Raw genomic sequence first — 15,969 nt, 5'->3', positions numbered from 1 at the left:
TTTGCTGTTGCAGTCAACCGAGCTTAGCTGTATCAGTATGCTTTCTCTTCATTTGTCGCTTTCACTTTTTTCTTCTCAATTCATCTTTATTTAATCATTTGTCCTGCCAATCTGGCAGTTTCGTCTGATAGATTACTCTAGCCACATCTCCTCTACATAAAATTAATTCGATTTCAAAACATGCATACACTTTTGAACTAATGTCAGATGGTGCAGTTACAGCTTCTGCAGCACTGCTTCGGAATTCATAAATGGTGGGGGTACACCATTGAGGATCAAAGGCATGGAGCTTTTACGGTCAAATAATTTGTTACAAAAAGCAATTCAGGTTCGGGTCGGATCTGTTTACAAATATTTATCTCTCTTTGAATGTTTAAACGTTTAATATGAAAAATTATGCCTTTTTATAGAATAACAAACAGTTTTTAACTGTTGAAGATAAATTTGGACCCAGGTTTGATTCAGAAAACTGCTCTTGTATTGTACTGAAATGTGTGTGACCCACTGATCCGAGGCTGCTGCATCCGGCATGTGACATCGAACTGTTCATTACCAAATTTTGCTATTCAGGAGGACAAAGATGAAGGGTACATCAAGAAGGTATGTGAGCAAAAAAGCATAATGTCATTAATCAAGGAATACCAACAAACAAAACTAGAGGTCAGCATTTACAATCGTAGATTATTAGATCCACCACCATAATCAACGTTAATCCATACACCCAGAAAGAAAGTTGGAAATTTTGTGAAGAAATGTGACAATACAGAGAGACAGAGAGAGAGAGGGAAAGAGAGAGAGGGAGATTAACATGTTGGACTAGACTTGATGAGATCTTGGGCTGCTGACTTTGGCTACTAACTTCATCTTCTCATCTATCAAATCTTCCTTTCTTGAGTGGGAACAAAGGTGGCAAAACACTGCTCTTCACCTGTGTGCAGATTGGCACATTAATCATAGGCCTTATTCTTATACTGGCTGATCTTGTCCTTTCTAACCCCTTCTTTATCCTCTTTATGTTCTTCTCTTTGTTTCCTGCTGTCCCTTCCTTGCCTTCCTCTGTTGTAGCTACATCAGCCATAGACCTGGAAGAAGATGAGGACGAGGATGAAGAAGAAGACGGCGATAGCGTCGATGAGGCGCGTTGCTTCTTCAACCTCAACAATTCTTTCCACAGAACAGTGCATTTTGGCGGCCTTGGAGACGGGTCGTCGTCGAGGAACCAATTCACTTTGTTCTCTGCCTCCTTGTTTACCTCTATCTCCACCAAGTCCTCTTCATCTACATCCTTAGGAGATTTCAGGCTGATTTTGCCGAGCCTCTCCGCTTGCTGCATTTGCCAAAAGGGAAGAAGCTTCCCTTCGAAGAAGAGCTCGTCGGCCGTAGTCATCGAGTGGCTGCTAACTTTGTTAGAAAGAAACTCAAAATCAGCACTCCATGCCAGCTTCTCTGATCTCTCCTTCCTCTGCCTCTCACAAACTTCTTGATCTCTCTCTATCTGGGAATTGGGGGTGATGGAAATGAAGTTGCTCTCATCAAGAAACTCAGAAGAGAAAGATATCCGAGGACTGGAATTTGGCTCTGTGGGTGGTGGTGGCGGCGGCGGTGGTGGTGATGGTGGTGTAGCTTGAACACTACTTCTTCCTATAGAAACCATTTTCTTTTTCCTCTCTCCGGTGTGGGGAGTGTTTGGATTCCGGGAAATGGGGAAGGAAAATGATTGTGTCAGAGGTGGGAAAGTTGGGTAAATGAGTCTGAGATTGCAAATGAGAGGGGATTTATAAAGGGCAGAGAGGCAAGTTTTTAACCTCTTCTCCAAATTGTGATGGTTTGAACTAAGGGGGGAGATTAATAAAAAGGCAAAGTGGTCTGGTGAACCCGAAACAAGCAAATAGCACATGGACACCTAGGGCCATAGGGAGCTACCTGACAAAAAGCCCCTCTTTTAATTACCATTTTTTTGCATGGCAAACTTCTTCAACTCCCTGTTATCTTCCACTTGATTCTCTTTTCTTAGGAAAACAAAACATACAGCAATCCCACGCTCTTGCATAATTACATATTATCCTTGTCCCTTGCTTAATCCTTTTGTGTGCTATACCTATAAAGGGATTCTATCTCTTAACTTTATATTAGTATTTAAAATGGTTGAGTCTCTTTGTTCCCTAACTAGATAATTTCGAGTCGGTTGAAAGTTCCAATTTTCCTGACGATTAATGATGGATCTTGTGAAGAGATTAGGTAATGGGTGTTTTACCACTTAAATGATGTTTAGGTCGACGACACGGGTCTTATTTTTGTTCTTATACTTTAGAGTTATGTTTTTGGTGACTTGTTTAAAATGTAATTTTTGGAGTATTACATTACAGGTGTGGAGATAGCCAACATGGACTTAACTCAACAGTAATTTAATACATGTCTCAGATCAAAAGGTAATGAGTTCGAATCCTCTCATCCCCACTTGATGTACTAAAAAAGACATAATATATAGAGTGAGAGGATTCTAATCTACAAATTTTTAGAGAAGATTATGAGCTTTACTGAAACGTACTAAACTTTTCATTTCGTGCAACGCTCCGAAAGTTTTATATATTTTGCTAAAAGCTATAAAACATGGAGGAAAAAGAGGAAGAAAAGGATGAAAGCTATAATTAAGAACTATGATTGAATCCCAAATACTAAAATATATAGAGAGAGAAAGAGAGAGAGAGAGAGGTTTGACTCAACATTCAACATGTAATTGGAAGGAGTCTAAAGCATCCATGTGGTCACATCACATGAGAGTAATTTTAATTTTCAAGCCATGTGATTATGAGTTCTAAATTAATCAAATGACCAATATTGCCCTTCCAAACATCCTCTCCCTTCATGGTGTTTCCTACCCAAGCGTGGGCTTTCTTGTCATTGTACATCAATTTTTTTAGAGAAAATAAAAGTGGGGTGGGGATGAATATTAAAAGCTTTGGTTAAGATTTGGAAGCTTTGATTAAAATCCAGACAGCTAATAAACATAGGGCTTAATTTTGGGTTATTCTAATATTAAAAATAAAAATAGAGTTTTTTTTTTCTGTTTTGATTATCTCTATGAGCACAGCACAATGTTCCAAGCTCTCTTTTATGTGCCCTTCTTTCCTTTTGCTCTATTATTGAGAGGAGACACTAATATTACAGCTTTTCTTTGTCAGAATTAATTAATTAATTAATTAAATGCCCATAATTATATTGGATTAAAGTGTAATCATCATCATGTAGAGGGTAGTAGTGATTCAAAATATTCAGAGAAATTTTTACCATAGATTTTTTTTTAATTTTAATACCTAGGGATGAGAATTTGAACCTACAATTTATTTTTTTTATTTTTTACAATTCAAGTGAGGTGGAGAATAAGATCTTGCAGTAGAAAATGTTTTTTTTTTACACTATAGAAAATGTTACTAAAGCCTTGTAAGTCGAGATATTTTTATGTCAATTAATACCCTAACTAGATGAAAATATTATTGTACCGACAACACACCACATTAATAAAATAATACCAATGTTAAATTTTCACATAATTTTTTCATTTAATGTGTAGCAATGCTAAAGGATAAAATTTTGAAAGCCATAGACAGAATTGAAAATTGACATACCATATAGACAAAATTATATATTTAACTTTAAATGATTGATGGGCATGTGGGAAATAAATGAATGAATGAGATTCTTTTTCCTCTCTAAAATTTTGTGTTAACAATGTCATTCTTTTTAGTATATTTGAATGATTTATTTGGAAATTCATGTTAGGGGCTGGAAATTTTTTGTCACGTTGTCACGCGTTCAAACACGACCTCCAAATAATTTGGAACATTCGATCGTTACCTTGGGAGTAGTGAGAGTTCAAAGTTGGGAGTTCGAAGATATCTGCAAAGTTGTACCCTCTAACGACCTACTTCCCACTACTCTGCAATTAGAGAGGATATTGTGAGTAGTTAACATCTATCGGTTGGCGGTCTATAAATATCCTGAGTAAACTACTTCATGAGTAGGTGCATATTACAATTTGAATTTTAGAATAAACCAATTTGAACCTCTACTCATTTGAGCATCAGGGTGCTTATTTATGCTCGTTAAACCAGAAAAGAAAAAAGCCTACACATTTCTCTTTCAAGATCATAATACTTTTATAATATTTAAGAATAAAATCATAAATATTGTGTTTGGTCTCACTTCACGAGTGAATAAAAAATAAAATTTTAGAAAGTTGACATTGGTTTTGTAGCAAATAATCTTTTAAAAATTGGAAAAGCGAATATAAATTTAATATTAAATTATTAGCTCAGCTGTACTACCTTTAAGAGATGTATTTAATTTCCACCACAAGCCATTTTTAGATTTTTTATTTTAGATTTATTATTTTTTTGCAAAGGAGCCAGTTCAAAGTTTGAAGTCTTAATTGCGGATGGTCAAAGTCAACCCTTTCAGAGGTAATGTTTGAAATTACAAAATATCCGCAAAACATAAACTTGATTTTGTGGGCCTTAGTGGACCTTTGTCGGGATTTTAGTGGGCCATGACCGTAAACAGAAGGCCCAAAACTAAATTGAAAAATATATATATTTAAAAACGATTGGCGTCGCCCGGATTCGAACCGGAGACCTTCAGTGTGTTAGACTGACGTGATAACCAACTACACCACGACACCGGATGGAAGCTTAAGTCCACATTTATAAATTTATTTTATATATTAAATATACAAATTTAAGTAAAACTATTATCTACAATGTCAAATTACAAGTTTGTTTGTCGAAGTTCTAGGTTATGTTATGTAGTTTGTTTGTCGAAGTTCTAGGTTATGTTATGTCTATTGAATTCCTATATGTTAAGAAAAATAATATTCAATCAACGAATTTTTTAAACTGCATTTAATTTAATCTTTATCCTTTAAAATGTTTGTAATAAATAGTTCGTTAAATTTTTTAATTTTGTGATTGATAGATTTTTGCCACTAAGTTCATCAATTGAGTAATTACCTGACATGTTGAATTTTGTATGAATTTAGACATTTAGCGGTGTAAATTAACGTTAAATTGACCAAATAAAAACAAGTTACTATATATATATACATACATATTAAAAGATGTGTGACAGACCATATACAAACAAGGTAATTAGTTTTTGTTGGAAAGTGATTGGGAAGAGAGGAACATGATAGGGCATGTGAGGTGTCTATTTAAATACAAAGTTGGAGGGACACATCCCTCAAATGTAATCACCATATCACTTCAAATTTATGCCATTTTGGCCTATTCTTTTAGAAAAAAGAGAGAGAAGTGATAAGTAATATTACCCATCCAAGCCAAACTATCTTATGAGAAGAGAATAGATTGCAAAAAAAAAAAAAAAAAAACAAAAGCATCTAACTAAAAGAGGCCAAAACACAAATTTTCTTTGATAGCATAGTTCAGCCAAAGTAGAAAAGAAAAATGAAATGCCCAGAGATGTGCTAAGAGAGTGTTTCCGAGGTGGCTGAATAATTTCTAAGGTTATCTCAAGACGAGCTATCAATCACGCTCTACCATCATGGGATGACGGTTGACAAGGGATGATCACTTTGGAGTATTTCATAACACCTCGACAATGTCTGAGGTTATGCTAAGGTTCAAGGCGATCTTGTCTCGTTGTCCTCCTTCAGACTTTTCCTCTCTTACCAAGTGGAGGGTCGTCTTCTACTATCTGTAACGTATGATTACAATCTCATTTCGAAAGTGTCTTTGTCTTCTCGTACTAAGAGTTTTTTTTTTTTTTACAATCGTTTTAATAATTTTGACGTTCTCTGGACCTTACTTGTGACCAGCACATTTTTCTTTTCTTAATAGCAAAGATCTCTACCAAATAAAGGCACTTTGGCATCTTCTTCATGTCTTAATCCTCTAACACACCAACTTCATTCTATTCATTCTTGTTATCTTTCACTTTTCTTTAAGTATATACCCACTTTCATTCCAATTTTAACCTTCATATACAATTTTGTATTTAAAAAAGCCCATAAATCTTTTAAAAAAAAAGTTTAATAAATCATATGTTTATTAGTCACGAAAATCAAAAGTTTACAAAACATATGGAAGAAGTAACGTTATAATTTTCTCAAAAAATAAAAAAGTAACGTTATTTGAAAACGAAACCGTATAATAATTGGACCACTAAATTATGAAACCCAATTGGTACGGTACAAATAAGGCACCATTTTTTGGGGCTTTATTTTTTTTTTAAGTTTTTCTTTATATTTATTTTTTTTTTTTTTGTAATGATGGAGAAAGAGAGCAGGCACCAGGCAGAGGCACATTGCAGAGAGGAGAGAGAACAAACACGAATTTAAAAACTATTTCACATATATTTATATTTATTATAAACATATAGAAACTTTTTTATAAGAAATAATTTTATCTTTATCCCCATTAATTATTTAACAAGAGGGAGAAAAATATAAAAACGAATAATTTTATTTAATTTTTTTAATAGTAGTAAATACAAGATTTGGTTATCACTGCTAACTAGTCAAAGTGTGCATTTTTTAATTTGTTTCAAAATATAAATAAAAATATTTATTTTATTATTATTGGATTTACGGAGGTTGGGTATGTACATTTCTATTTTTCTTACCTTTTTTTTATATTAAAAATGAAGAAATTAAAAAAGAAAAATCGAGAAGACGATCCAATTTTCAGGGGAATGCATCTGCACATTCTCCACAAACGTGGCTCCAATTAAATTCATACACAACACAATAATATTAATCGTCACCATCCCAATTTCCATTTCCATTTAATTCTTTTCCCAAATATTATCCGCTCTTCGATCCGTCTTTTTCATCGTTTCTGATCAGATGAGTGGTCCTGATTTCGTCTTCTCCGCCGTAGCGCCGTACCTTATGGCTTTTCTTTACCCGGATCCGAACCCGTTTCTTCTCCCCCCAAAACGACGCCGTTCTCCTCTTCATCAACTGCCGTCATTTCGTCAACGTCGCCGTTTTGTGTCGTCTTCTTAATTCAATTTCACCCGTTGTGCACTTTTTTAAATGGAGGACTTAAAACGCACAGTTTTCACGTGGAATAATAAGATGTGAACGTTGGAAGATTTTTCTTTTTCTCTTTCTTTTTTTTTTAGTACAGATAATTATAAGATCTATGAGCTTATTAATTCTAAATAAACCTCACATTATGTGTTGTCCACTATTCATTTAATATAAAATTTTTAAAGAAATAATAGGTTCAATATATCACGGGCTCCCTTCCCATCCCAACGTTTAAGATCTTTTTCAATTTGGTTATTAATTTGAAATCTCGATTTTATCCTCAAATTATTGAAAATTTTCAATTAGGTCCAATGAAATTTGTTGACATAATCATTAAAATATTGTTTTATAATAACATAATTACTTGAAAAATTGATTATGTTAATTGACTCGTCATTAAGGATGCTCACGGGAATGGTGGAGAAGGGAAAGACTTCCCCTTCCCATCCCCCATTTAATTTTCTATGAAATTTCGTGGGAGGTAAAATAGACATTCATACTCGTCATATTTTGTTAAAGGGAAGGATTTTAAGCATGTAAGTAGCATGTTCACGGTCTAAATATATTAATAAAACAATAATTTAATGATGTATCAACTTTTGTGATGTAACACTGTTGGCAAACTTTATCATGAAGTGACCTAATGAAAGGGTTTAAGGACCATTTTCTAAAAAAAAAAATAAGGACCAAATTAAAAGTTTAACTCAAATATTAAAGATATTCTTGTATATTTAGCCATAAAATATTGTTCTTAAATTATGGATTATTCAATTTGATATTCGGAACGGACTTCTATTTACCTAGAGTTATTTTAGTTATGTATATATTTGTATTTTATTGCTGCTACAACATTCTAAATATATTTTTTTAGTTCAACAATTACATAAGACCGAGAATCGAACCATCCTTTTAAGGATTGTAATATGTTTTTTTATCCTTTGATCTATGTTCGATTTGACAGATCTTCTCACGATAATTATTCTCTAGTAGATAAAATATCTCAACTAAGTCTAATATCATACTCTCCAAACCTATGTTGTTTTTTCACAATAAATTTTTAACAATAAATTTTTAATTAATAAGATAGCTATACATAGAACATATAATTCAACTTCCAACAATAAGGTCAGGCTCGTTACAAATAGAAGGTTTTTTTTTTTTTTTCATAATTTAATAGTTGTATTTAAAATAATAATCATTGTATTAAATATCTGTCAATACGTCGACATATCTATCAATGTTTTCATGTATTCATAAATGTTACGTTGACATGAGGGATAAATCAACATTTTAATCGTATTACAAAAAGAAAATGAAAAATATCAACAAAACGACACTAATATATACATAATATTAATATTAGTTATTGTAAACTTATTTAGAAATATAAAAACATTTATTTGTTAATTTAAATATTTTGTATGATTTTCTAATTTTTCTAATCCATCCCATTTTATCGATAATTTTATAAATATTTTCATGAAATTGAGATTCTGTCATTTTTTAAAACCTTGACAATAATACGATATATTTAAATCACAACCACTTAATAATTATTAAAATAAATGATATCACGAGTCGATATCAGATCTTTTAAAATCTTGTCATTAATTATTGAATTACTAATTAAGGGATAAGCTTTGATTGCCGTGTAATGGCGGAATACCAAATTCAAAAAATGCGAGGGGTACGATAGGTACTTTACATAACTTTTTTTTTTAATTATTTTTTAACTTGTTTTTTAATACAATAACATATAAAGGCAGAGTTTCGAAACTTATATTTTTAGTCCAAGAAAATATGTTCAATCAAATTGATGTTTAAGTTGGCTTAGAATTTAATAGATTTTGGACTAATAATTAAACAATAATTTATTCTTTTTTAAGTACACGTGGGGTAACTAAACAATAATTATATCTTATTTAAAGCTTTAGAACAAATTGAGCCAAAATTAGAATAATTAAGCTTTGATTATAAATAAACAACAATTTCATCTTATTTAAAGTTCTCATGCCAAAATAAGTGTTTTAGAGGTATATAGACTAAAATAAAATTTTGAAAACTAGACTGGCCAAATTGAGCCAAATCCAAAAGATAAAAATAGAGTTTAAATAGTCTCAAAATATATTTGGTCATGATACTTTCGTTAAAGTAATGTTTAGTTCTATAAACTTTAATTCATAACGATTTAGTCATTATATTTTCACTCGATAACAATTTAATTAATAATCTTCAGTATGTAACAAATTAATCTCTATAGTTTAAAATTTGTAACCATTTAGTCCCGAGCGTGAAAATCTCATCAAAATTAAGAGTCAATTTTTATCATCGAACAATTTATTCTTTTTAATTTATAAACACATTTGGTCACTTGAAACAGAGACCAAATTGTTACATGCTAAAGTTTAAGGACTAAATTGCAATCACTTTCAAATTGATTGACTAAATTATTACAAACTAAAGTTCAAGACTAAATACACATGTACATATATAATTAAAAGTATTAAAAAAATAAATCACTAAATTAAAACTAAAAAGAAAAATTCAAGTGAATTAAGAAGCATATTTAGCAAATAGAAAAAGACAGGAAATTTATTGTTCCTTTACTAACATTTCCAGTTTCTTGTTTATCGTTTATAATTTTCTTAGAAATTTAAACATTTTACAATTAATTATGTTTATTGTTTCTCAATTTTTGAAAACATTCTCAAAATTGTAAACAAATTTTAGAAACAACCCAAATAAATTTATTATTTCTTGTTCTCCTTTTCAATTTGTTCCAAAACATAAATACAATTTTTATTTTATCACGTTAGAGTCATGGTCCATTTCATGAACATTATCAAAGGAACCCTTAAAATTAGAAAATGAATGTCGTTTATTATTTAATTTTGGTTACTGCCCACGAAATTTAAGTCTAGTTAATAACTATCTTCACTGCTACTAATTATATTTTCTTTATGGAGAATTCGGTTTTTTTTTTATGGAGGAATTCCAAATTAAAAATTAATTTTCTAAACAATTAACACAATAAATCTAAGGTAAATTTCACCATTCAAATTATCAATATAAGTCTTAAACGGAAGCAATCTAACAATGTCTCATAAACTAATAAATTTTAAATAGACCAAGAAAAGAAACCTGCTTATATTTAATCATATTTTGTTGGCTGATCAACATCTATGTTCATGCGAACCATTATTAAGAATTTGAAAACTATTTATTTTATTGACAAATAGAAAAAAAAAATATTTCTTCTTATATTTCTCTCTCCTACATGTAAATAGTTTAATATTTAAAAATATAATTAATAAGTTTGGATCGATTAACACTTAAATATTATTCTTCCGTCAAAGGCAAGACAGACTTTTAACCTACCCATTACCCAATTCGCTAAATCTTCCTATTTACTTCTATTGCTCTTCGTTTCATTGCATTGCATTTATGACATCCTTTCCTCACATCCATTTTCATTTTCAAAATCCCATACCCATAAAAAAAAAAAAAAAAAACTGCATTTATTTTATTAGTTTCTTTTTCATTATTATTATTAGGTTAAAATATTATTTTGGTCCCTGTACTTTTAGCCTAAGTTCATTTTAGTCCATGTACTTTGAAAATGTTCATTTTAATTTGGTCACTTTACTTTTAAAAAGTGATCATTTTAGTCTCTCTTCGCAAGATTTTAACACAAATTTTACTCATAATGAAAACAATTTAGTATAAAGTAATATTTACATTGTAAGGAATATATTTTGATTATAATGTGGTGTTGAAATTGTTATAGGAAAAATGAGATTTAAAATAAAATGAAATGACCAAAATGGTTACTGTTTAAAAGTATAGGGACCAAAATAAACATTTTCAAAATACAGGGACCAAAATGAACAAAAGTAGAAAATACAAGGCCCAAAACGAACATTTTAAAAGTATAAGGGCTAAAATGAACTAGAACTCAAAGTACTGGGACCAAACTAGTATTTTAACCTTATTATAATTATTTTAATTTAACCATACTCAACTTTCAATTTATGTTAAAAAACACTTTCAATCCCTTACTTTCGCTAAAGTAATAATTTAGTCCATGAACTTTAGTTTGTAATGATTTAGTCCTAACAATTTAATCCTTCAAATTTAATATGTAACAATTTAATTCTTGTAATTTAAAGTTTGTAATGATTTAGTCCTTATCTAATTTTTTCTTTTTTTTTTGTTAACTTTCTTATATATATAGATTGATAAATTAAAGAGGGACTTTATAAATTAAAAATATTAAATTGTTATATAATAAAATTTTACACGTAGTTTTAATAAAAAATTTTACGATAAAGACTAAATTGTTACAAATTTTAAACTATAGAGATTAAATCGTTATAAACTAATGTTCAAGAACTAAACTATTATTTTAGTGAAAGTACAGGATTAAATCGTTACGAACTAAAATTCAGGGACTAAATTATTTCAGTGTAAGCATTTTTTAACCTTCACTTTATCAATTCTTGAAAAATGTACCGATAATGACCCAAGTATATATTTTATATGTAAAGTTTATATTCCAAAATATAATATATTTCAAACCAGTAAAGTTGGTAGTTGGGATTTTGGCATAAATAGAGGGGAAGGAGAAAATCGACCAACTTCCACTCAACTTAAATTGATTATTGAATTTAATAACATTGTTTCTTTTATTTCAATCTTAGCTGATTTTTATTTGTTTGAATCAATGTGGATCTGTCTTGCATAAAATCTTGGCCCATTTTGAAATACATCTCTTATATTTAGATGCTTAGTTTTGATCAACCTTATTTAAACACACATTTTTTTAAAATATTGGAAAAATGGGAATAGCCATTTAACATATTTAAATGAATAAAAACATTAGTATCTCTTTCACAAATAAAAAGTTGAATCTGACTCTGTTTGAATGACACACATGTTAAAGGAAAAATTATATAAGTGATATTGATATAAGATATTTTAGATTAAATTAAAATGAATTTACGTAGATTTAAACCTAAAAGTAAATAGGTTTAAATACTATATCAGTCTCTTTCAATTTTCTCTAATTTCAATTTTGTTTATTTTAATGTGTTGTTTCAAGAAGTAACTATTTTATTAGATTTCATTTTTTTCTTATATTTTTTTAATCATAACTTTAACATGAGATTTTACCCATTAAATTTATTGAAATGTAGAAATTTTTATCAAAAAATTACCAAATTAATCGGCATATATCTTTAATAAAAAAAATTACAAATTCTACCCTGCATGATATACTCTAAAAAAAAAATCTCAAAAGATTTCCATACTCTTTTTTTGAGTACGGGGTTTGAACTTGAGTTATATGCTCGATTTGACATTTTCATATTCTTTTTAAAAGTATAGAAACACTAAACAAATAACATTTAAAAATGCAAACATTAAAATAAGTATAAAACAAAAACGAAAAAAATATTAAATTAAAATAACATTTAAATCAAATAATATAATTTCATTGCTAAAAATAAAAATAAAAAGTTCTATTTTGGAACATCTTTAAAAATAGACCAATACTTTACCAAACAAAAAAAAAGACAGAGGCAAAATGAAGAAAGGTAAACTAAAGGTAAAAGGTAGAGGGTCAAAGCTTTTGTTTTGTATAACTTTGAAGGCTATCTTCTAAAGAAAAAAAAATCCTCGCACTATTTTCTGTCTACCGGTAATTCAAAGGGGAGCGCGTTGACCGCGTGATAATTTAAGTTGCTAACACGACAGACGGGTGAATTTTCGAATGTCACAGTCACAGCAACCAAACAAATTCCGCCACGTAGGCAAAATTTAACGCTCTGGCTCTGGCCCAATCAGGTAGATCCGTAGGTATCATTAAGAATACATTAAAAGTTTAATAGACCTTTCAGATCAACCAAAAACACAAAAGCTTTGATTACAGTTTCCAAGGCTACAGTCGCAAGACTTGATTAGATTCTAAAATGTCAAATAAAAACATCAGAACATGACATGAGAGAGAAATTAAAAAAGAGAAAAAATAGGAACGGAGGAAAATTACAAGAATTTCAAACGAGGAGTTCCTCCTAAAAGCAAGCAGAGACGTGACACTACAGTACAGACACAAACAAGTCTAATTAATTAACAATTTAAATTAGTTAAACAAAAAAGGTTAATTAATTATTATTATTATTATCAAATTTCGTTACTCATCGTCGTCGTCTTGCTTCCTACCATGGAGTTTTTGCAGTGAGCGATTGCACCTTGAATTGCGCTCTGCAACTCCTCCATTGACGACGTGTCGACGTAGTTCGTCGTCGTCGTTCCGATTCTACTTGGATACATTTGCCGAGACGATAGAATGCCGGAATGGCTCGGCGATGACCTAATCGACGACGGACAACTCGACGCCCAATTTCTTCTTCTCGGATATCTCAAATTACCGGAAAACGAGTGCGATAGTGCTCCCGATCCGCTTTCTTTCCCGGAATTGTTGCCTGATAACTCCACGTCCGATGATCTATCCTCTTTAGCAGAGCGATCCGTCTTCATCTTCCATTCCTGCTGCTGCTTCTGAGATATTTTTCCATACAACGGCTTGACCTTCTTTAAATACTTCCTGATGACTTCCTTCGCAGAGGAGCTAATTTTCTTGACGTGTGATCCGGTTGCAGTTTCAGGCTCCGGATTCTTCGTCGATTCTTTCCTGAACACGGAGGAGAATCTCGATAGCGAGAAGTACTTATTCTTTTTAATCGGACTCTGCAAATTAGGATTGGAGTTGTTGTTGCTGTTCTTCGCCGTATTTCTGCCGAATCGCGCTCTGAACTCCTCGTCCTCAGTGACGGAGCTCGGCCTGGAGGAATCGCAGTCGGCGAGAAGGACGATGTCGCTGTTGAAGGAGGAGTGGGACTCAGTGGAGCTCCCGGTGGAGTCTCGCGACGCGGTGGTGCTATTGGTGTCGGACGACGACGACGTACTGGAAGAGGCGAGAATGAGCGTGCGTACCATTGATATGCGCGGGGAGAGATGGAGAGGAAGCAACTGGCCTTTGTAGAAGAGCTCATCGGCGGGGCAGAGCGCGGTGGAGGCTTGGCGAGGCGAAACAGAGACGGTGAACTCAAAATCAGAAGATGAAGATGAAGAGAAAGAATGCGATGGAGACGAAGGTAACGTCTGCGATCTCGAACTCTTCCCCGTTCGCAGCTTCTTCGCCATTTTTTGTCTGCTACATGGTTCGATTTCTCAGTTACATGAGAGAGTGAACAGAACAGAGCGAGGAGGAAGAAGAAAGAGGGGTGATATAGCGTGAGTGTGGGAAGTGGAAGAATCCAAATCGCGAGGGCGGGGCGGTGAGGGAGACGCGCCACCGGGGACCGGGAGAACGGGTAGTTAGAGAGGTCGCATTCACATGGGGGTTGGGAATTGTTAAAGACAGGTGTCAGTGGCGAATAGTGGGAAGTGGGAAGGAGAGTCACGTGGCGGAAACGTGAATGGTGGGGAAAGAGCATGATGGGGCTGTAAAGTCGTAATCAAATTTAATGTGTAAATTTTAATTTAAAAAATTAAAAAGAAAAAAACAAATTGGGGGAAAAATGAGGGGTGCGGTGGGGGATTAATACTAAATAATCACATGCCTAAGCGAGGTTGGCTCTTGGCTGTAGTAGTAATTAATGCACACTTGAATTCTCTAATCTTAATTTTTAATTTCTTTTTTCACAGCTATCATAGGACTGTTACTTTATTTTTGTTATTATTATTTGATGTGGATTAAAATTATTCAACCTTTCCCATGTTGGAAGAGTCGTATCATATGGGGGTCTAGCTCGGGATACATTAGTGAAAGTAAACAGATCCAATGAGTGGATTTCATTACTGTGGTCACTTGATATTAATTGATAATAATTTTTTTTTGTTTAAATACTATTTTGATGCATGTATTTTCGATTTTAGTTTATTTTAATTTTTGACCTCCAAATCGATTAATTTAGTTTATTTTAGTTATTGTGCTTTTGAAAAGTCTTTTTTTTTTGTTTTTGACTTTTTAAAAAGTTATCATTTAATTTTGGTTAAAATACTAGTTGGTATCAGGATTTTCTCTTCATCTTTCAATTTTAGTTCATTTCAATATCTTTTAATATTAAAATATTTGTTTTAATCTGTATACTTTCACAATGTTGATTTTGATACTTTAATTTTCTTCTTAATCTCATTTTTTCTATCACAATTTAAACATAACACTAAAATAAATGTATTTAGTAAAATGTAAATATCACTTTATACTAAAAAGTTTCCCTTATGAATTGTCAGGAATGAAAAAAACTTTCGTTGTGTGTAAAATTTATGTTCAAAATTTTAAAAAATAGACTAAAATGATATTTTTTTAAAGTATAGGAACCAAAATGAATATTTTTAAAGTACAAGTGATCAAAATGAAACTAAAACAAACATTTTTAAAGTACATGGACTAGACTGCAAGTACAGTGACCAAGCGAGAGAGTGAGCGTAAATTCCATTTTTTTGGTGGTCGTGATCACGAAATAAAAAGATGAAGAGAAAATAAAACACAAAAGTGATCCTGTATGCTTTTAATCCTAATTAACAACAAGAAGATTAAAAAAAACAACAAGAAATTAGATGACATTCTCCCTCCTACATTTTTGTTTCTTTCATGCCCTAAGTGCTTTTCCTCATCAAGATAATAGATCATATCACATAAGAATTCAACGAGCATGGTTTGAATTTGCTCCCTTTTATCGTTTTTGGAATTTTTGTCATCACTATTACTCGTGACATCTTCGTAAAGCGCCTCGTAGAATCAACCACCATGCTCTCGCGTCGTTTATTATCTTCACCCACTTTATCTTCAACGAGTGCCCTTAATTTTTCTACTTCAACTTTGTAGTACACTATTTGTTGTTGAGAATGTTCCAAGA

At 31.7% G+C, this 15,969-nt stretch overlaps 2 protein-coding genes, 1 long non-coding RNA gene and 1 other non-coding gene across 4 annotated transcripts; 1 reads left to right on the top strand and 3 right to left on the bottom strand.

Annotated features, from left to right (window-relative positions):
- The first annotated feature begins 49 nt into the window (after nt 1–49).
- On the top strand, nt 50–2,523 carry LOC148210503 (uncharacterized). Its single transcript, XR_015792199.1, has 3 exons — nt 50–328; nt 455–600; nt 2,367–2,523. It is a non-coding gene; the product is annotated as an uncharacterized LOC148210503 (long non-coding RNA).
- LOC111009802 (uncharacterized) lies at nt 606–2,108 on the bottom strand. The gene has a single exon (XM_022283012.2). It carries the CDS (start codon nt 1,895–1,897, stop codon nt 869–871), a length of 1,029 nt encoding a protein of 342 aa, XP_022138704.2. The 5' UTR covers nt 1,898–2,108; the 3' UTR covers nt 606–868.
- A 2,081-nt stretch (nt 2,524–4,604) lies between the features above and the next one.
- Nucleotides 4,605–4,678, bottom strand: TRNAV-AAC (transfer RNA valine (anticodon AAC)). The gene has a single exon. It is a non-coding gene; the product is annotated as a tRNA-Val (tRNA).
- An 8,268-nt stretch (nt 4,679–12,946) lies between these two features.
- On the bottom strand, nt 12,947–14,527 carry MAKR1 (membrane-associated kinase regulator). The gene has a single exon (XM_022283007.2). It carries the CDS (start codon nt 14,249–14,251, stop codon nt 13,229–13,231), a length of 1,023 nt encoding a protein of 340 aa, XP_022138699.2. The 5' UTR covers nt 14,252–14,527; the 3' UTR covers nt 12,947–13,228.
- Nucleotides 14,528–15,969: the final 1,442 nt, after the last annotated feature.

The sequence above is a fragment of the Momordica charantia genome, assembly GCF_013281855.1.
Source record: "Momordica charantia cultivar OHB3-1 chromosome 7 unlocalized genomic scaffold, Mcharantia_2.0 BLBB01000007.1, whole genome shotgun sequence".
NCBI classification, from domain to species: domain Eukaryota; kingdom Viridiplantae; phylum Streptophyta; class Magnoliopsida; order Cucurbitales; family Cucurbitaceae; genus Momordica; species Momordica charantia.
Note: the sequence above shows the minus strand (reverse complement) of the source record. Positions and strands in the feature narration are given on the sequence as shown.